The sequence below is a fragment of the Pangasianodon hypophthalmus genome, chromosome 27 (assembly GCF_027358585.1).
Source record: "Pangasianodon hypophthalmus isolate fPanHyp1 chromosome 27, fPanHyp1.pri, whole genome shotgun sequence".
NCBI lineage: Eukaryota > Metazoa > Chordata > Actinopteri > Siluriformes > Pangasiidae > Pangasianodon > Pangasianodon hypophthalmus.
The window spans coordinates 6,738,067-6,760,408 of NC_069736.1; the positions used below are offsets into that span (position 1 = coordinate 6,738,067).

Genomic DNA, 22,342 nt, shown 5'->3' on the forward strand with positions numbered 1-22,342 from the left:
TCATTCAGCCACAACAGAATTAGTGAGGTCAGGTACTGTTGTTGGGTGAGGAGCCCTGGTGTGCAGTTGGAGTTCTAGTCCATCTCAAAGGTGTTCGGTGAGGTTGAGGTCAGGGCTCTGTGCAGGACACTCGAGTTCTGCTACTACAACCTTGGCAAACCATGTCTTCATGGAGCCTGCTTTGTGCACAGGAGCATTGTCATGCTGGAACAGGTTTGAGCCTGTTAGTTCCAGTGAAGGGAAATTGTTATGCTACAGCATACAAAGACATTCTACACAGCTGTGTGCTTCCAACTTTGCGGCAATAGTTTTGGGAAGACACACATATGTGTGTGATGGTCAGGTGTCTATACAGGCTATATAGTGTACATGCCGGTGGAACCGTGTCTTTTTTAATTAAGGACTAGTTTTCGGATCAACACTGCGACACTGCATATATAGTAATAATAATAACTATATATATATATATATATATATATATATATATATATATATATATATATATATAAAAAATTAATTTCTCACTCTCTCTTTTTTAATGAAGCACTTGATCTTCCTCATTGCTACCTTGGAAAGCATGTGGCAGTTCTCTTGTTGGTTATACTCACTTAAATATGCTGTAAAATGCTTTTTTTTTTTTTTTTGGATGCCTTTAAACGTGATCATGTCAATAAGTCCAGCTGATTGAACAGGACAGAGGTTACGGTTTACATTATGCAACCTTGCAAGAGGTTTTGGGCTCGTTTTTTAAAAGCTCCCATTTTAAAAGCAACCGTGCCTTCCATGTCCAAAAGCTTCACGAGGCTCCTCCGGCCAACTTTTGTGACCTTTGACTCGGAGACACGACATGCGATCTGGCGTTAGAGCGCGCGCGAGGCGTGGCCCTGGCCGCAGACCCGTCACTTCCAACGGCACCGAACTCCTAATGGCTGTTTGAGGAATTAAATAACCGATTGTGTAAGAGACAATACAAAAGAGAGGATGGCAAAGCTGGAGACGTTTTCCAAGCCCCCGAAGGAGACCCAGATCGTTGATTCGGAGTCAGATTCGGAGCAGGATGACGGTTTGACTCACGCGGAATCTGCCGGTTCCGGCACGAGCGCGGAGACGGTTCGGCGCGCGCAGGTGATCCACAGCGGACACTTCATGGTTTCCTCACCGCACAGTGATCCAGTACCGCGCAGAAGCAGAAGTTATTACGACTTCGACACGGTGAACAAGCCGCGCTTACAGACCTACAGCTTCGGGCCGTTCAGCTCCGGCAGACTGAGCATCGACCCAACACTCACGCGCCTGTTCGAGTGCATGACACTGGCCTATAGGTAACAGCATGCAAATACACATATGCAAAAAAAAAAATCTTTATCTTAAGGATAGGGTCAAAGTCCAAACCGATCTTTAATGCAGTAGTCAATCAATTAAGCAGCAACATACATAAAGCGTCACCAAAAATAGGCTTTAGAAATTAATTTCTATTTGTAAACATTTTCATGTTAGACTTTAATATAAATATAGTTTTGTACTCCAAAACTAATAATTAGTTTTTGAATACTGTCTGGCACACATTGCTGTATATTTACAGAAACGTGTTAATATGCATAAATATTACACCTTTATATCTCTGTAGACTCAAAAGGTCATTTGAAGATGACTAACGTCTTAAGAAATGTAATGAAGACTGTTATGATAAATGATAATTTTGCACTTTTCAAAGATTATTCCTCACCTCACCTCACCTCACCTCACATACACTATATGAAAAAAAGTTTATGGACACCTGAGCATCACACCCATATGTGCCTGCTGAACATCCCATTCCAGATGTAGTCCTCCTTTGCTGCTATAATAATCTCCACTCTTCTGGGAAGGATTTCCACTAGATTTTGGAGCGTGACTGCGGGGATTTGTGCTCATTCAGCCACAAGAGCATTAGTGAGATCAGGTGCTTATGTTGAATGAGCAGGTCTGGGGTGCAGTCGGTGTTCCAGTTCATCTCAAAGGTGTTCAGTGGGGTTGAAGTCAGGGATCTGTGCAGGACACTCGAGTTCTTCCAACTTTGGCAAACCATGTCTTCATGGAGCTCACTTTGTGCACAGGGGCACTGTAACGCTGGAACAGGTTTGAGCCTGTTAGTTCCAGTGATGGAAATTGTAATGCTACAGTATAAAAGCACATCTTATACAATTGTTTCCTTCCATATTTTTGGCAATAGTTTGAGAAAGACCCACATATGGGTGCGATGGTCAGGTGTCCACAAACTTCTGGCCATATCGTGTAGATGTAAGAGCTGAATGATGTCATGCAATATTTATTTTTATTATTATTTTTTTGTGCATAAAACACATTTCTGTAAATAAAAAAATATTACAGCTTTCAGCCACTGTTCCTTCCAAATGATCTGCTATATATTCTTGTCATAAGGTAAAGTACAGTATGCACTGTATATTATCTTATTCCAAAGTTTTGTGTACTTTTTACAATATGAGCTAAAGTGAACTATTAATCTTATGATATACCATTAATTCCTCTTTAGTCTTTCTTGTTCATGCAGTGTAGAATGATAGTGCCTGTGTGGAGAGTAGCCTAACAGGGTACGAGTACTTCATTCAGGTTTTTTTGAAGGCTTAACTTTTGAAGGCTTAACTTTTTCTACTGTATTTAAAGAGAGCTTTGTTTATCTCCACTATGTTTAGGTGACACCTTGTTACTTTGGTAAACTAATGAACTGCATCTTAAACTTAACCATTTGAGTGTTTTATATATTTATGAATAGAAAACCACACTCACCTGTAGAAGGTGTCCTTAATATAAAAGTGTCCCACATTTATCTAACATGAAGTAAGACCATATAACATATATAAACAGCTAGAGTGGCTGGATAGATGGTGGGATGTAACATGTATTGCAGTATTATTTCATCATGCTTTTCAAGAACTTGTTTACTTCTACCACTATTTGATACTACAGACATGATATTAACCGAAGTACAAGGTTTCTTTGGCCCCGGTTGAGCTTGGAGTAAGCGCGCCAGCGTTTTCAAAACAGCTGTGACATGTCTGATAGAGAGAACGTAGTGAAAACACACAGAGAGTGAGACGGACTTTGGCAGTAGTTGGCAGTGAAACATTCAGGCAGGGGTTATAGTGTAACTGAGTTTAGGATAAAAGTCACTCTCTCTTTCTCTTGCTTTCTTTCTCTCTCTCGAGGCTGTCTCTCAAGACCGTTATGACATTCAAACTGCACACTGTGTTGTCTTAAGTCTCTCACCCCTGTCCTATATATATGCTATTACTGTCTGGGAGCAAAAATATTAAAAAAATACATAAATATGTAAATAAACAATGACAACGACAACAACAACAGCAATCATCACTATTATTGCCATGAAATCGCTGTCGTTGTCACCATTGTTGTTATTTTACATTATAAATTATAACAGTACATTTTATTTATAAGTGTATTTCTTGAGTCAATATCATTTCAGAGCACTAAATTCAAAATGATTAATATTCAGCTTTCGTTTTTACTCAGTACTTCTCACAGAGCATCCTACATTTTAAATTTTTTTTAACAGACTGAATTAAACAGATCTACAGGTGTAGACTGCAAAGAATATCACATCGTGATAGCTGAGGATCTTTTCATCATACACGAAATGTGTCACAATGTTTAGGTTTGCCCACAAACACAAACAACTAGTATAAAACTAGTATAAACTTATATAGACTTTTAATCAGCTACTTGGAGTCAGTCAGTTTTATAAAAGTAGTGGCAATACCTGTGATACTTTCAGAAAAAAAGGGTATTGTGACAGAATTTATCACAATATTAATATCATATCGTCATATTGCCCAACTCTAGCTGTAATGATATAGGTGTCAATCACGTTATCTTTGCCTTTCTTCTACTTGGAGTTTTATTAATGTGGCCTCACCCATGATAAGACTTTTCAATTGTCTTGTGCATTGCCACTTCATGGTTGTCACTCTGAGGTGCTCTAGGTGGTGCACTGGATCTCTCAGGCCCTGAGTTTATTTTGCTTCAGCTTTCTAGCTTTAATATATTTATCCTCAGTGTTTCCAACCTGAAGGCTTCCTGACATTCAGATGTGTGCTCATGACGTTCCTACCTGATGCCTCTCAGCTATCATCCTTTATGAAGTCCTAGCAACAGGTTGAACTGAGCTCTGAGTTTCTTTAACTCACCACTTCCTCTGTGCCATTAGTGTGTTAAATGCACTGGAAGAATGAGGAGATGGCGTAAAGTGCAGAAAACATGTGGCCAGATGAGCCACTGATGTAGTGCTTAATTGCAGGTGTGAGATTAGGATGTACAAAAGTGCAGCTTTTACAATTACAGTGACATAACACAAAGTAAAAAAAAAAAACATTTGTCCCCTGAGTTTTAGGGACAGATAATATTGATTTAAATGAAAGTTTATAGAACTTTATAGAGTGTGTGTCTCTCTCTCTCTCTCTGTGCAGCGGGAAGATCGTGTCTCCTAAATGGAAATCCTTTAAAGGTCTGAGGCTGCTGTGGAGGGATAAAATCCGTCTGAATAATGGCATCTGGAGAGCCTGGTTCATTCAGTGTGAGCTGCTCTAGTCTGAGAAACACCGAAAATACCAGATTTGTGAGCTCAGATGTTAAAAGAAAGAAAAGGACAGGACAACAAACTATTGGAAAATGATTGTCAACACTTTCTGTCCAATCAGACAATTGAGAATTGTGGTATTAAGTAAAGAATAAAATATGACAGGGCATGTTGTTATAAGAAAATAACAGCGTGCCCTGTCATATTAATAAAACATTTCAGTTATTGGACAACAGCACATTCTGAATTGTTTTATTCCTCTTATACCACAGCAAATTGTTTTTTTAATGTAATTTTTAATTAATTAGTGAATGTACCATTAACTTTTTTTTATCCATTAATCGTTTGGCTATTTAATGTATCATCTGCAAAACAAGACACTGACACTGGAGACTCCTTCCATAAATTTTAAATAAATATCCCATTACAAAAAGCTTCACTATATCAATGATTATATATTTTTACATTTTTAAATAAAGACACATTTTAATCAGGGTACAAGGCCTAGTTTATGTGGAGCATCCTTAATACAAGTCTCTCCGAATTAGCTACTAATTGTTACGAATGATAAAGTGTTAGAACGAGTGCATTAATATAAACCTGTGATATGCTTCACAACCAACACTACTGTCAGAGCTGCTATTATAGAAAATTAATCAACACCTTCTGACCAATCCAAATTAAAAATTTAACAGTGCTGTTATAACTGACAATAATGACAAGATTTTTCTTTTATCTAGAATAAAATTGTTATATAAAGAAATTGTATATTCTGTATGTATGGTACATATATTTCTGCACCCAACTAGAAATAAACTGCTTTAGAATCCTTTATTTTGCTTTATTAATGCTTTAGATGTGGAGAAAAGGAAAAATCCAGTGTGTGGGTTCGTCACTCCTTTGGAGGGGTCCGAGGCAGACGCCCATCGCAAACCTGAGGTAATTCACATGAAATAAGCAAAGCATAATTTTGCTATGTTTGCATGTTTTGGACATTTTAGCATGTTTAAATGTACCGTGTACCCGAAATGATCTCACACAGCATTATCTACCTTGGATTCGTGAAATAAAACATCATAATGTACTGTATGTTGGTTCGTTAAACCCACTAGATAATGCCGCTCTTTGTGTATTTGACTTCCAGGCAATTGTGCTGGAGGGCAGCTACTGGAAGAGACGGATAGAAGTGGTGATAAAAGAGTATCACAAATGGAGGATTTACTACAAGAAGAGGGTGAGAGCCTGGCAAAGTGATCTGAGGAAAAAAAACTGCATGGATTATGTATTTGTGCAAACATACTCCTAGCATGCTAATGGCAGAGTTTCCTATTATATGTGTATATGTATATGTATGAGTCAAAGAACTCATTTTTACTCAATTTTATTCTCTATTTTTGCTTTAGAAACACAAAGATCATGTGCCTGTTCTTCAGACGGTAAGACATAATGCTGCAATAGTGGAATTATTTTCAAGCTGCTGTTCTGGGATCAGTTTTATAACCCTGATTATAGCAGACTTTTATCCATGGTGATTTTTTTTGTGTTCTCACAAAATTAGCTCAACAGCTTAAACCTATCATGTACAATATGCAAAATATTTTAGGATGATGTAACTAGAAATTTTGTTGTGGCCCCTCAAACTGAGTGTTAAGCTACTTACTGCAGCTTATGTTACTCATGAAAAGAATTGAGATTGTTTTGTGTAACTTTTTAGCTCATGTTAACTAAATCTCTTAGAATATAACAATATACATTGAGACTGTGATGCTGAAACCTCTTTTATGTGTAGCCCTACAGCGGATGTAAGCTAGCAGTTAACTAGCAGCTAATGCTAGTGGCTAGTGTGGCCTAGAGTAAAATACAGTAGTTTTAAGGTAACAGCGAGCAATTTTACTAAATATAACTCAAAAGGTGGACTTACTGTTCTGACACCTCAATAATTTATGAGGTTCACAGATACACAGGTCATATTTTCTTAAAGTTTAGCATAACATAGTGTAACTAGTAGTGATGTGGTGAGTCAGCTCTTTTAGGTGTACACTGAAATATGAGCTCATTTTTAATAGATGTAAGCAATGCCATTTCTCTTGCAGTCTAATTTTATCAAAATGCTTCCATGGAAACCTCTTTTCAATATCTGAACTGTTCGTTAGCGTGAATGGTGAGACGTGGGTTTGACCCTCAACTGTGTGAATGAGGCTGTGTGACATGCTGAAGATGTCAAGTCAGCTGTATTAAGGGAGTTGTTAATTAGTAGAAATGAAATGCACCTAAACCTTCTTAATGATGCACTATGCATATTCATAGTACCTTGCTGATTTAACAGTTATGATAAAGAGGTTACTGAAGATGAATGAATGAATGAAGTAGATTGTATAAAATACATTGCAAAGTAATCTTATTTTGGTAATTAGAAAGTAGAGTACCACTTTATGAAACTATTCTTGCCATAGGTAGACAAAGCAGAACAATCATAAGGTCAAAATACTTTGGACTTTTTCTCTATGGGAAAGATCCAAAAGAGTCATTTGTGAACTGAGCCAAATGATCTGACTCACTGAAAAGAGTCAAAATTCCCAGTATTTGTAATGATTAAAGGGAGAGGAGGGGATTTCCATTTTGCATACTCATGCATATTCATAGACCCTTGCATTATTTTTATTAAAAACATTAAATACTGAATTATTCCACATGAAATATTCATCTTTCTTCCTCATTTATCAAATGAAGAAAGTGAGTGTACAATGAAAATTCTGGAGTGACTTTGGGATGGATGATTTCTGTCATTGATTTAAGTCTGGATTTATTGATCAAGGGCATGTCAGGACACAGGTTGAGTGAAATTCACCATTACTCAGTACAACAGGAAATAACAGAAACACTGACTGGCCCATAATTTATAGCTAGTTAATGTCCTACAGCCCATGTAACCATATGATTGGCTCTAGTAGAGACTTGGCCATTTGGTAGTCAGTCCTTTTATGCAGCTCAATGGCCTTACGTTACTGTATTTGTTTTAGTAGGTTAGCAGCGCAGTTTGCCTTTGCACCCTTGTCCGGTTAGTTATTAATAGCTCAGACTTTGCCTTGCACAGCTGGAAAAAGAGTCAGAGTGTGTGATCTGTAGAAAATGAAAAGGGAGGGCAAACGTTGAAAAAACGTAAACACAGTACTCCACTTGCGTCACAGCAGCTCATATTGGTGAGCAAAAGAGTCACTTGTTTGCTCTTGGTGACAAAAGGGCCAGTCTCCTCTTCTGTTGTGTCCCTTTCTCAGAGATGCGCTGATTCAATTTCAGTGCTGTTTAATCAAAGGTGACCCACATGCAGAAAATGCAAACGTGTTGTTTTTATTGTCCATTCAGGTGGATATGACTGTGATAGTTTGCAAATGTTGCTTCAGGGGGGGAAACACTAACCAGCAATGAGCTGCAGAGTGCATCAGGTGTACGTGTGGATTGATGGGAAAATCTTTCCTCATGACGCACATACCTTAGATGCACCCACAGTGTAGTACTCGTGTTAACTCCTGTGTGTCACTTATTGCCTTTTATTCATGGTGATTTTTAAATGATTCTTCTTAAATGGATCTCAGTTTGTGTTCTCACAAAATTACTATTGCCTCGCACCTCTGGGGTTGAGGGTTTGAATTTTGCATGCTCTCCTCTTCAGGGGTTTCCTCCAGTTTCCTTCTCCAGTCCATAGACGTGTGTTGTAGGCTGATTGGCGTTTCCAGATTATCTGTAGTGTGTGTGATTGTGCCCAGCGATGGGTTGGCACCCCATCCAGGGTGTCCCCTGCCTTGTGACCCGAGTCCTCTAAGATTGGCTCCAGGCTCCCCACAACCCTGTGTAGGATCAGCGGTACGGAAAATGGATGGATAGTGATGTGGCGTTTGCTGATGAGTCAGCTCTTTTAGGTGAACACTGAAATATGAGCTCATTCACCATGGTATGGTGAAATGGTGATATGCTGATCACCATGGTATACATGATATGACTGTGACAGTAACTGATACTAACAAGCAATGAGCTGCTGAGTGCATCAGTTGTGCGTTTGGATTTATGGGAAAATCTTTCCTCATGACACACATACCTTAGTTGCACCCACAGTGTAGTATTCAGGTTAACTCCTGTGTGTCACTTATTGAAAAAAAAGAGCTTTTCTGCAATTTTATGACCTATTGCTTTGTTTTTGCAGTGATCTGGTATTTGTATTCCAAAAGGGAATTTGTATTAGTTTACATTAACATTTATTCCCTTATCCAAAGTGAATATATGCAGGAAATGTAGGTGAGGCCTTCCCTCACTCCCTCTTAATGCACGTGAGTGTATGATGGATGGAAGTGGGTCAGGAACAAAAGGGCCAATCTGCCTCCACTCATGTTGAGAGTCAGCACATGGAAAGGAATGAAAAACATAATGGTGATGGTTAGACGGGGATTGGGGGGGTGGGGGGGCTTTCTGTCTCTCACACATCAGTTTTAAACTGCACTCATTAATGCCTCACGAGTATGCACGCACACTCACACCCCCAAACCTAATTTCACCTTGTGGAAAACACATATCCAAAGCATTACTATAATTTACCTCATTTTTTGTGTGTGGGCCACAAAAACAGCATGGGGGCAGTTGTGTTGTCAGGAGAGACGTAATCGCTGGTGCTTCCGGCTGATTTTGGGCTCCCCTATAAAAGTGATGAGCTTCAGTCTGCGTGTGTGTGTGTGTAAGAGACAAGGATGGAGTTGGAATTGGTTGCTGGTATACTGAGTTTGAGATGCAGAATGGAAACGTAGGAAGTATTACTGGGACGGAAACTGGACACAGGAGTCTGCATTGAGCTGTGAGTAGCATATTGTGTTCATGTGTGTGTTTAGAGTTACTGGAGTGACTTGGATATTTTGGTGATCCAAGAAATCAACTAAATAAGAGGACATTTTTCAGTCAACATGGGTGCACTGGAATAGGGAAAACGCAAAAAAATGTGTGAAACACAGATCAGTTTAAACTGCTTTAATCAATTTATGTTTTGGGGTTTTGAGAGACTCTGAAGTGCATCTTTGTTGTCTTGATATCATCATGAACCATAAAGGCTACTGTTAGTTAATACATACTGTTTTATGCATACTGTTCTGCTAGAGCAGAATGCTCCATAATCTTACATTTCTATATTGCTGTATAAGTCTGGATTCTGTCATGATCTGCATTTGTGGTTCCCTCTGGTGGTTATGATGCATGGATCTAGAGGTCAGCCACCAGTGTGCTGTCGATCAGTAGTGTCTGAGGTTGTCTGATGATGTTTGTCTGATCTGCTCATCGTTGTCAAAAATGCATATCTAAGAGAGATGCAAAAACATTTCAGCTATTTGAAAGAGGCCATTTGGAAGCAATCTGAGCAACAAATTGAGACTTTAATACTGGAATTAGCCTCATGGTTACCTGTGAACATGGCTAACAGCTAGCTACTTTACTAGGTCTTAATTACTAGCTGGCTAGCTAAATGAAGTACTAGTAGTGGTATTTGGCTCTAGATGTTTAGAGAAGCTGCTAGGCCATTTTAGTAGATTCTTAGGCAGAAGAACAAATATATTATTTCGACACAGATAGTTTTCAGTGGTTTAAAAAGATTTGATCAGTTCTCACAGTTTAGTCAGAGCAACCTGATGCCATGAAATATTTGTGTGAATTTGAAAAAAAACAATGTGTTTTTTTAATTGCTATAAATTTTGTGTGAAACTATGGCATTAGGCAAAAATGGCAGAGAAGCACCTACACATTTATGCTCATGAAGAAATCCAAATGCTGTGAATATGCAAATTAGGATTTCATGGCCAGTATTTGCATATTGGAACCTGATAGGCTCTTATATTTTATGATGCAATAACACTTAACCATGTTTTTAGCTCCTTGTTTTTTTTAACATGGAATGTGAAAATATCTGCAGTGACCATTTTTGCACTTTGTATTTAATCAATACACATTTTACAAAGTTTCTGATTTTCATATACTCATTCATTCAGCTGCTCAGATCTGTGCCAAAAAGAGGAGCTCCTGACCCTGTCCTCTCTCCAGTTAAACACTGCTAATTGCATGGTTGAGCATCTGGGTTCATCTTTGGTGTGGAGCATTCACGACTTCCATGAATGAAGTTACATGTAGTTACAAACTGATTGTCACTCCTCAGACGACCATCTGCAGGTCTGGCCTGGAGAAATGGTCCGATCAGATGTACTCAGAGCCAGAACCTTCTCAGGAGGAGATGTTTGACTTGGACTGCTTTCTATCAGATATCTCAGACACTCTCTTCACCATGACCCAGAAGCCAAACCCTTGGAGTGAGGAACGCCACAACAGTGAGTATCACAGGGTCACGGGACCGTAAAAATTAAGATCAGGGAGAGAAAGCATTCAAAGTGATGCTTTTTCTACCGTTTAACAATGAGTTTTGTGCTTCAATGCTTTTGGAAATGAGTAAGGTTCCATGTGAGTGTTGTTGTTGTTGGACTGAAAAACTTGCAGAGGTCAAAAAATGATTCAGGAGTGATGTTATGTCTCAAGTGATTCCTACATGGTTGGGTCATTTTGAGTAGATTTATGATTTACTAGAAAGATAAATAGATTTGGGCAGCTGTGGCTCAGGTGGTAGAGCGGGTTGTCTACCAATCACATGCTGAAGTGTTCTTGGGCAAGACACTGACCCCCAAGTTGCTCCCGATGGCAGGCTAGCGCTGCCATTGGTGTGTGTGTGTGTGTGTGTGTGAATGGGTGAATAAGAACAGTGTAAAGCACTTTGTAGAACCGCTAAGGTTAAAAGGCGCTATATAAGTGCAGACCATTTACCATTTAGAAGATAGATTGATGATTTAGTGCAATTAAATTTAAATGAAAGTAGTCATGTAGTCAATTTCATGAAACGACATGAAATTGATGTCTTTTTTCTACATAATTCAAGTGAAATTATAATATTTGAAAATGTGAAGATATAATGCATTTCAAGATTCCATTCTGATTCCAGTGACAGGCAATACCACACTGATTGTCCAAAAGCAAATGAAAGTAAATCAAATTGAAACTGAAAACTATGTCGCTCTTGGCATGGGCATCTCTGCTTGCTCGTCAAACACGTAGCCTGTCTCGCACACATTCAGATGTCCTAGCCTGTGCAGCAAGCGTGTGTGTTTTCAGAGGCATTGTTTAGCAGGGAGCACTTGTTTCAGCAAACTTCAGCCAAAATTGCTGACTACAGAAGTTCTTCAAAAGACGAGTTTGATATGCAATCCACTCACATATGTGACACCCTTTCCTAATAAATAGTCATGTGAGGTTGAAAATTGATTCAGGAAATTGCAGCCCCCCAAAACAGGGAAGTATGAATGAATGAAAGAGCATATACGCAAATCCACACACACCCACATACACACATGCACACATGCACACATGTGCACTGTTCCTGTTGTAATAAATGCTGTTACTCTGTCAGCCTACACCAGCAATGCTGATATGATCCAGCCTGGTTTGACTCCACTTCAGCCCAGCTTGGACGATCTCATGGACATTCCTGGTAATGTATTCATATATTAATATAATGTTTAAACATTTATAAATTATGCCTTTTGCAGTACATGCTCCAACAGAATAGATCATTTTGGTTAAAATATTGGCACCCTGTAACGCATCAAACATAAGTGTTTACTAGTAAAGCCCAAAGTTCCAAACTCACTTTATTCAATTGTTGAGAACCGCTCCACTACACAATATTCTAACCAGTCTTTTTAGTATTTATAATGTTTCTGCAATGATCTGAGGCATAACTGTAACTTACTTTGAAGACGCAGAGGTCTGGAGCTCAGTTTTGGAGATTTGGTGGGGTTTTTTTTTGCATGTATATAAAGGGTTGTACGGTAACCACTGAGAGCTTGGGGGAAAAGTTTCCTCTTGTCTTGTTCAGTTAAAATATAGACACTAGAAAAGTTTACATTCACAATTTCTTATTATTAATTACTGTACATAAAATCTTTTTCCTAGAATAGTTTGTTCAAGTAAAACAACTGAATTATATGTTAGTATAATATACAAAACCATGAACATCTCAGTTCTATAATTTAAAATAATTAGAAAAAAATAGAGGATTTTTTTAATCTATTCTGTTGGTCTTTAAAATATAATCAGTTCACTGACAATTTTGAAAAATACGCAAGGAATATTAAAGAAAATATTTTGTGGGAAATAGTGATATGTCATCAGTTTTGAGGCTGATTAAAAGCAATAAACAGACAAAATAGTAGGTATATTCTTGCAAATTTCTTATTTTTGGAGGCTGAAATCAAGAACTAACTTAGACTGTCTTGTAAACCATAAGATTTCACTCAATAAAATTAAACAGTCAGAACAGTTTATGGAAGAATGGAGGGATAACATGATAGAGATCAGAAATGAGCAATTGATGTACACATTAACTGATACTACATATTAACTATGACACATTTCAACAAAATGGCCCTCACTGAAATTTTGATCCTGGTTACAGTCCTGATCTGACACCAGGTTTGCAGTTTAAGTCATGATTAACAGAATAATGCTTTAAAAAAAATTACTGTGCCTAATTATTTACCTTAACGTCATTAAGTAGAAGCACATTACTTAGTTATTCATCATTTAATATTTAGTAATTATTCAGTATCTTCATTGAAAGGGAGTGGATGAGTTACCACCATGTTTTCCAATAACAGCACATTGCACAATGTTTTATTCCTCTTATAGGACAGCAATTTGTCAACACCAACAATTTTTTATTAATTACAAAAAAGTTTTTATACATTTTGTCCATGTTGTGGAATGACCGTGTGATAAGTATAGCAGATATAAACAGTCGTTCTTTCACCAGACTCACTTATTTTTTCTCTTTCTTTCACGTGATGGAAAACTTAGTTATAGCTTTACAAAGTGTTACAAAGTGCTGACTCTGAAGACTTCTTCCAAATATACGAAATAAATGTCTCCTCAAAGAAAACGCTGCCATTTCGACATGTACACACATTTTTTTAACCCGTTCATGTGGAGCGTCCACTATACAAGTCCCTGTCTAAGTTGTTGCTATAGAAACGATAACATTAGAAGAAGCGAATTATTATAAACCTTGCTGCTGTAATTACTGATCAATAAGCAAATTTGTAACAGATAACCAATCGCTACATTTAAAGCTGATTTATAAGTTACATCACTTTCTCATTTGTTTTTTTTTTTCTTCTAATTTTCATTACTAGTCATGGTAGATATTAATACTGTAATACAAATCTAACTGTAATTTCCAGTGTGGGCTGATAGAAAAGCATACACTTGATTATTAATGCCACATTATGTTTATAATATTTAAAAGGAATATTTAAAATGACTAATTATTGGCTCTGAAGGACTTTTAGGGAAGTGCACAAGTTCACATTTTGTTGTAGGGACACTTACTCAACAAAAAATCTTACAGGAAAGTGTCCATCTTCAAGTCTGGATTTCTTGGAAAGCAATGAGTGTTTAATCAGATATAATCATAATCTTATTTATCATGGTGTTCATTTTTATGTTTTTATTTACTGGACTTACTTTTTTGTTTTCCTATAGCTTGCTCTATATATAGAGGTCACAGTGAGGGTTAAGCACAGGTCAGGGGTCATCTGGAATGAAATGTGGAAGTTGAAGGGGATGTGGTAAACCATGAATGGCCATCTTAAGGGTGCCACCACAGGAAGAGAAAAAGAGAGGCAGCGGTTAACTGTAGGTCAGCTCTGACTGCTGACATTTTCTCCCTGTTTAATCCATCCTTATACAAGTGTAGGCTGAAAGCCTGTGATATTTGAATATTGTATCACAGGGACAAAAAAAATTTATGTGGAACCGCAATTGATCTCCATCAAGCTAATATCCAAAGGTATTACAAAAAGGAATTTATATAGAAATTAGAAATGTGACTTAATCCATCCTTAAATGTTCCTACTTTCAAGGTATTAAGTAAATACAGTATATTTAGTATAATAAAGAGGAAATGCTGTATTATGCTGGCTTATAGTCCATCAAATTACCATGTGCATGCATGAACTTCTTTGCAGACATCTTTGCAAGTTACCGTGGCCATCCTCTGGTACAGAGTGGTTATGCTGACTATGATTTATTCGAGAGTTCATCCAACGCACTTTTTCCCTCAACCCCATCCACTATGATTAATACACCCCTGATACACACAGGATCCCAAATTTCACAGGTGCACAGTGATAACAAAAACAAATAGACACTTACTAACTACTTTTTTACACAATAGTCTGGTGTTTAAAATGTAACGTAACTGGTAATTTTGTCATCCCCAGCCCAATATGACAGTCGAGAGCTTGCCGCAATCCTCAGCAGACAGCATACCCTGCCTTGGCTATCCACGCCAACATCTGACCCCTGAGATGCCCTTAGATACCAGCAGAATGACCTCCAACCCCAAGTTCAAGAGTCATTTAGAGTACAGCGAGTTCCATCACTCCCCAGCCATCCTCCCTGGCATGGACTCATACGGACAGTCCTACAGCGTTCCTAGCATTGCCACTGGACCTTCAAACATTTCCTCTGCCTCTATGTCTCAGGAGAACCCTTACATCTACCCAAGCACCTGCCTGAAATACAGACACGCTTCAGGCAGCCAATCGGGGGGCAACGAAGTAACCACACCCACTGTCATCACACATACAGGATCCATGAATGTCATAACACAAGATCACCAAGACGGCCAAAGCTACGCTATGCTAAACATGCTGGACTACCAGCAGACGTCCGTAGCTCCGCCTATGCCCAGCCAAGCCCACTGCTTCTCCATGCCACAGCAGGTAGCCGTGGGCTCGGGCAGAGGAAAGCACAAGCAAAAAATGGGAGGAGGTAAAAGGTTTCCCATGGCGACGGCTGTGCCTGTTTCTGTGGCTCCACCCACACAGACTAGTTGCCTGGCCAAGCTCTTGTCCTCCAGCCCTCAAGAACGTATGCCATTGAGATATTATACATTCACTAATTTATTATTTTTTCATTGTTTATTCTCAAAGCTGCAAGTTTCACTGATTTTTCTGCTTCTTGATTTCATTTAGGAAAACCGACAGTGGGTTTTGACCCTCCCTTTGTTGGGCTGAAATCTCATAGAACTTCTCCCATCTTAGCAGTATGTAGCCCTAATAACTCATCTAATAAGATTATAAAATGCTGATTTTATACTAGTTTTAAGCTTAATTATATGGTTGATCAATAACAAATTGGAAAACCCAAACATAATGTTATTTTATAAGCTTTTAATAAGGCCCCAGCCTTGTTTTTGCAGCATTCTAGCAACTTTATAGATCCTGAAAATGTTACTTAGCTAACAAAGTGCTTCCTTTTGTGACCTGCAGTCCACCAGCAGCATGCCAGTGGACCAAAGAGGTTCACAGGTATCCCAGCATCCCCCTTGGCCCCCTGCCGAAGTGTCACTGCAGTGCCAGATGCCCATGATGGTACATTCCAATGTCTCTCACAGCTCCAGCATCTCATCCCTCCTTGTCCCCAAAACTGAGAAACTCTCACCTGTCCAAATCCACGTACCAGAAAGGACAAGTCTAACAGGTACACGCATATCACTCCTATTGTGTTGAGTTGTTTATCTGTCTTTGTCTGTTTGTCTGTTTACTCACTGGCAATGTTACTTCTTCAATTTCAGTAAGTTTTTCAGGAAACTTCGGCCCAACATCCCCAACGATCCTGCCAGAGAAAACGTCTGATTCATCACACACTTTATCTGGAATAACCAAGACAGAGCCCAATAGGGTAAGCTCACACTAAAACACACACGCATGCATATATACTTTGTGTGACGTGACTGTTCCTCATAATGTTTTCTCTTACAGACGGACACAAGGCGAATCACACACATATCCGCCGAGCAGAAGAGGAGGTTTAACATCAAACTGGGTTTTGACACTTTACACAGTCTGGTGACAACATTAAGCTCTCAGCCCAGCATTAAGGTATTTATTAAATAAAAAATTTTTAAAAGAGTTTTATCAATTTGACCAGACATCCTGTATTTCCAGTGTCAGTCCTGTATTTTAACTTTGGTTTATGGGTCTTGACTTCACAAAATTTCTTCATTGGTTTATATTTCTTTTGATATGACAGAGCAGCAGCCTGCTGTTGTCGTCGTCAATATGTTTAAAAAGAATGGGTGTGTAAAAAAAAGGTATCATTATGACCCCCCTACACCACCCTGCTGACACCTCTGTACTCTGTCCTAACCACAGAATATCTGGTTACGTTAGTTTTCACGACTTTTAAAAAAGCATAAAAAGGACATTGGCTGGATGCAACTGCTGAATGTAAGCTTACATTTACTCCCACTAAGTAGTTTTGTGATAGATCTCTGTCATTGTTTCTCTCTTATGCTCTTTTTCTTAGATCAGTAAGGCCACTACGCTACAGAAGACAGCTGAGTACATCAGTAAGATGCAGCAGGAGAGAACACAGCTCCATGAAGAGGCACAGAGGCTCCGAGATGAGATTCTAGCTCTCAACTCTGCCATCAAGTGCGAAATCCCTTTCCTTTCTTATCTCTCTTCCTAGTGCCCAACACTAGTTATTTATAACTGCAGCAATTACAGCTTTACTTAAAATATTTTACACCACAGTGCTGTTGAATGCTGATTGAATGGTCAGAAGGTGTTATAATTTCTCTAACAGAAGCTCTGACAGTAGTGCTGGCTACATTGATTTATATTAATGCACTAGTTCTAGTAAGATATTGTTTCTATAGTAATAACTTAGACAGGGACTTGTATGGCAGATGCTTCACATAAAGGAATTAAAAATGTGTGCTTATTTATTTAGATAAAGTTTTCCGTGAAGAGATGTTTATTTAGCATTTCTGGAAGGAGTCACCAGTGCCAGAGCTTTGTAACAGTCAGATATAAAGCTCTGGCACTGGAGACTCCTTCCACAAATGCTAAATAAACATAAGAAATAAATAAGAAATGCAAACTGTAACAGTATGCCAAATGTAACAGTCAGAGGTAAAGCTGTAACTTTAAGTTTTCTTAAACAGGAAAGTTTTCCAGTATCGTGAATAAATAGTATTAATTATGGCGAACAGACTTGTCTTGACAGTTATTATGAAAAATAGTTTATTTGTCCCGTATTTCAGATAAGACCTTTTTTTCACTGCTGGATTATTATGCAGAATATGCAATGTGTCACACTATGCACACAATAAATTATAAATGTAATCATCATTATGCAAACGTGCTTTCCTTAGTCCTTAGTTTATGTTGTTTGCTGTGCAGTGTGTGTCAGCAGCAGCTTCCTGCCACCGGCGTCCCCATCACCCGCCAGCGCTTCGATCACATGAGGGAAAGGTTTCGAGAATACGTCCAGGCCCAGACCCTCCAGAATTGGAAATTCTGGATCGTATCCTTCATTCTCCACCACTTTATGTGTACTGTATATGTATGAAAGTATGAGTATATATTCAGGTGACAATGACATGATTTAGCTCTTGGGCTAATTTACAGTGTATCTCACTTTCCTGAACCATGGTGTCAAAGTTCAGTGTGATCATGGAGCCTCTGTTTGAGTCCTATAACGTCATGGTGTCTACAGCCAGTGTGGAGGAGATGTGCCGCACCACGCTCGGTTGGCTGGACCAACACTGCTCCCTACCTGCCCTCAGACCCAGTAAGCTTCTCTCACTCTCTCTCTATAGATTGATAAGTGTGTTGGTACAGTACATGGTATGTGGCAGGGCTAGAATCTAATATCTATCAATAACTCGACAATGACACTATTAGGGTTGGGCAATGCATTGTATCATGGCATAACAAGAATGGTGTGGGCAAACTACTTCACACACACACACACACACACACTTAAAAGTAGATAGGCAGCCAGCTGCAATTATGATTTCTAAATTTTTTTTAAAGTGGTTCAAGTCTAGAGTGCTCTACTAGGTTCTTGACATATTTCCTTTAAATACCAAACTTGAACAGAAAAGTTGTAACCCTTTTGTTCAAACAAATAAACACTAAACTTACAGTTCCACCATCAGTCCTTTAGTGCAATTTGTACTTTTAGTGTCCAGTGTGTGCTTAGTCTATCTACTTTTAGTTTGTCATCCATTTTTGATGAGATGTTTCCTGAAAAACACATTACACAAGCTAGGAAAACAGATGGATAGAGACAGAAAAACAAAGACAGACAGATATTTAAATAAATAGTACTGCAATTATGACTAGACAGCATCAGCATTATGGAATTTTGGACTGAAGTGGGTTTAAAAATATCACTGTAATGCAAGATTTTAAGTGTTTAAAAGTCACAACCTGGCATGTCTTTTTCCAAACATAAAAATAGCAACTAGGAAGGATGGGAGAAATCTGTCTTATGTCCAACCAAATTATAAACACGCTGGCATTATATTTTCCTAAAAAATAGTGCACAATAATAGCGCCCCAAAACCAAAACAGTTGAGAACTATTAGTAATTATCTGCTTTTTCCTTTCTCTTCTTTTCCCTCAGCTGTTCTGAGTTCACTCCGCTTGCTCAGCACCACCACATCCATCTTGACAGATCCAAGTCTGGTTCCTGAGCAGGCCACTCAGGCAGTCACTCAGAGACAGCTGTCCCACAGCTGCAACCAATGACCAAAGTGTTTTCTCTCTCTCTCCCTCTCTCTCTCTCTCTCTCTCTCTCTCTCTCTCTGTCTCTCTCTCTCACAAACATGTCTGCAGCCAATCATGTCCCTGACAAAGCTACAACCAATGATAGAACTAATAACATCAACCTATGGCTACAAACAATGATTATTAAAATTCATTATTAGAAGATACACAAAACAACATATATAATGCCTCCAGCATGCACATACAGCCTCAATATACATATACGCTCACTGGTCACTTTATTAGGAACACCTGTACACCTGTTTGTTCATGCAATTATCCAATCAGCCAATCATGTGGCAGCGGTGCAATGCATAAAATCATGCAGATACAAGTCAAGAGCTTCAGGTACTTTATGAAACACCAGATTGGGGGAACAGAAACACATGAAACACCAGATTGGGGGAGCATGTGATCTCAGTGACCGTGGCATGTTGCTGATGCCAAACAGTCTGGATTGAATATTTCAGAAATTCCTGATTTTTTGGGATTTTTTTTTTTTTTTTTTTTTTTTTTTACACATAACAGTCTCTAGAGTTTACACAGAATGGTGCGAAAAACAAAAAACATCCAGTGAGCGGCAGTTCTGCAGACACAGACACTTCGTTGGTGAGAGAGGTCAGAGGAGAATGACCAGACTGCTTCAAAGTGACACGAAGGCTACAGTAACTCAAATAGCCACTCTTTACAGCTGTAGTGAGCAGAAAAGCATCTCAGAATGCACAAGACATCAAACCCATGATGCTTTTCTAATATTTTAGTTACTGTAGCCTTCCTGTCAGCATGGTTATTTTTACATTCAGAAATTGACGTTTTGTATTTGTCAGTAATTAATACATCATTCAGTACAATTCAGATAAAATTAAAAACTCCAATAAAATACTACTTGCAATTTTCAGTGTTTATCATCTACAGATAGCCTTTTGTTATGAGTAGTCAGCATAGAGCATAGACTATGTTTTTTAAACTCACCATCAGGTTAATTTGCTCATGGGGGTTTCCCCAAATCATATTTGCTTTCCTTTGGAGAAAAATTGAATATACACAAATTTTTTACCTAGTAAAAATATAGTCTGTTAGTCAAGACTGATGTCTGAGTTTTGCTTCTATAGGTAAATTTTGCTAACGTGAAGGCTTATGCCAACCAATTAGCATCATTTAAGCTGCATGCTGAAATAATCAAGACACCTAATCTTAAATCTTTGATACACACACATCCTATTACTTACCATTATCTTAATAAGTAAAGAAAAATACATCATATTCCTGAAAACAGTGTGAGCCAGAATGAACGCAGAAGCATCGATTTTAAGTACACACTTCTGTTTTGTAAAAGGGTAAGTGTACAAATTGTAAGACTCTGTTAGCCTCAAGCATTTGTGCACTAAATATGTATTGACTGGTGTCTTGATTGATTGACTACATTTTGAATGAATTTGTGTAAATTCTATTACTTCCTCAACTATTCCTTTAAGAAAAGACAAAAGTGTACTTGCTTTACCACCTTACAATGACCTCATACTGACAGTTTCAGGAAATATCAATGACAAAAGCTTTTAACTGGTTAGTGATTATTAAAACAGGAACTACTTTTAGGTTTGGCTTTTTCTTCATTTAGTTGCAGTTGATTAATCTGCCTGCTGGTTTCTGCCTTCATTTCCTGTTTCTTCTCTGCAGGTTATCCCATCAATTTTATGGAATGAGAAAGAATATTTGTATTCATGTTCAGTCTTTTAAAAGGGACTAAATTTTTGTGCCTTGTTATGTTTGTTACAATTGTATGTAATCAAGCTTTTATGGTCTCAGGTTATTAATGTGGTGCAAATGTATAACAGAATGTTGCTCTTTAAAATAAAGCACCATTTGCCTTTGTGGAGTGATTATTATTTATATATTTCTGTTGGCTTTTATTTAAATGCTGGGACACCACAATTAAAAATTACTTTTAACCTTACAGTAACTTGCAGCAGAGTGAGATGCTAGGTAGTTACTGTAATGAATCGCAGTGAAAGGAAATGAACCATAGTGAAACACCACTGCTGCAATTTTACACTTATATTGTTGGTTTAAATATTTTATTGCCAAATACACATACATAAATGTGAAAGAGTCGAAACACTGACAAAATAATCTGGTAAAATGTGCATATTAAAGCAATCTTTTCAGCCCACATGAGAACAAACAAGATACTGGATTACACAACACCAAGTTGCTAAAATGGACAGACAAGTTACACAATAAGAACCTGCTAAAATGAAAGATTGCACAAGAAAAAACTGCTTAAATTAACAATAGTAACAACAGTGACAAAAAATGTAGGTCACAGTCATGAAAACCACATTAAAAAAAAACAAGAAGAAATGAAGCTATATGGGCTAGCTACTGAAAATGTCACGCTAGCTAGCAAACGTATACCTAGCAAACATTAGCTACCTTGTCTAGCATTATTTCCAGTTTAAATTTCACAAATAATAATAATAATAAAATAAAATTTAAAAAGCTATGTTTTTTTAAACCAAAACCTGGAATTACAAAAAGATATGCTTTTTGTGCGTAATTTTAAAGTAAAGTTAATGCTAATTTATGTTTTACTGTGTTAGTGTTACAGTAGCTGTACAGTAAAGCCCTTTGATGGTATAATGTGCTAGTAGTATAATATTTTTGCAGAATAGTCCCAAATGGACTACTGAACTGTTAATATATATTTAAAAATATTATAGGCTACTGGTTTATATAAATTAGAGAAACCCGTAACAGTTCAGGGCCCCTAGGTAGATGGGCTTTTAGGGGGGAAATTTAGCATTTTGTACAAACAGTGAAGTGAAGCCATTTGTAGCCAGGCACTTTTATGTACAAAAATACTAACACTGTGTGGCTTTTCATAATGTTCGTCTTCTTTCGAGTAACATCTGCCTTTTACAACAGCAGATGGCACTAATCAGACGTTTTAAAATGGTAGGAAAGGAGCATAGCCCATGTGTTTATAGTTTAAATAATGCAGGCAAAACCTTTCTAAGCTGTTAATGAACTGATAGCTCTCAGAAATACCAGA

At 38.0% G+C, this 22,342-nt stretch overlaps 1 protein-coding gene across 1 annotated transcript; it reads left to right on the plus strand.

Annotated features, from left to right (window-relative positions):
- Nucleotides 1-769: 769 nt before the first annotated feature.
- LOC113531024 (carbohydrate-responsive element-binding protein) lies at nucleotides 770-21,162 on the plus strand. Its single transcript, XM_026921478.3, has 17 exons — nucleotides 770-1,322; nucleotides 4,485-4,591; nucleotides 5,451-5,533; nucleotides 5,739-5,828; nucleotides 5,998-6,030; nucleotides 10,776-10,944; nucleotides 12,072-12,152; nucleotides 14,689-14,840; nucleotides 14,944-15,595; nucleotides 15,700-15,770; nucleotides 15,997-16,207; nucleotides 16,302-16,408; nucleotides 16,489-16,608; nucleotides 17,036-17,163; nucleotides 17,917-18,040; nucleotides 18,178-18,307; nucleotides 19,148-21,162. Exons 1-17 carry the CDS (start codon nucleotides 982-984, stop codon nucleotides 19,270-19,272), a joined length of 2,724 nt encoding a protein of 907 aa, XP_026777279.3. The 5' UTR covers nucleotides 770-981; the 3' UTR covers nucleotides 19,273-21,162.
- The last annotated feature ends 1,180 nt before the right edge of the window (nucleotides 21,163-22,342 follow it).

Coding starts and splice junctions, on each gene's coding strand:
- LOC113531024 (XM_026921478.3), top strand. CDS start 982: ATGGCAAAGCTGGAGACGTTTTCCAAGCCCCCGAAGGAGACCCAGATC. Junction 15,596..15,699: donor GTCCTCCAGCCCTCAAGAAC/GTATGCCATTGA, acceptor GATTTCATTTAG/GAAAACCGACAGTGGGTTTT. Junction 15,771..15,996: donor GAACTTCTCCCATCTTAGCA/GTATGTAGCCCT, acceptor TGTGACCTGCAG/TCCACCAGCAGCATGCCAGT.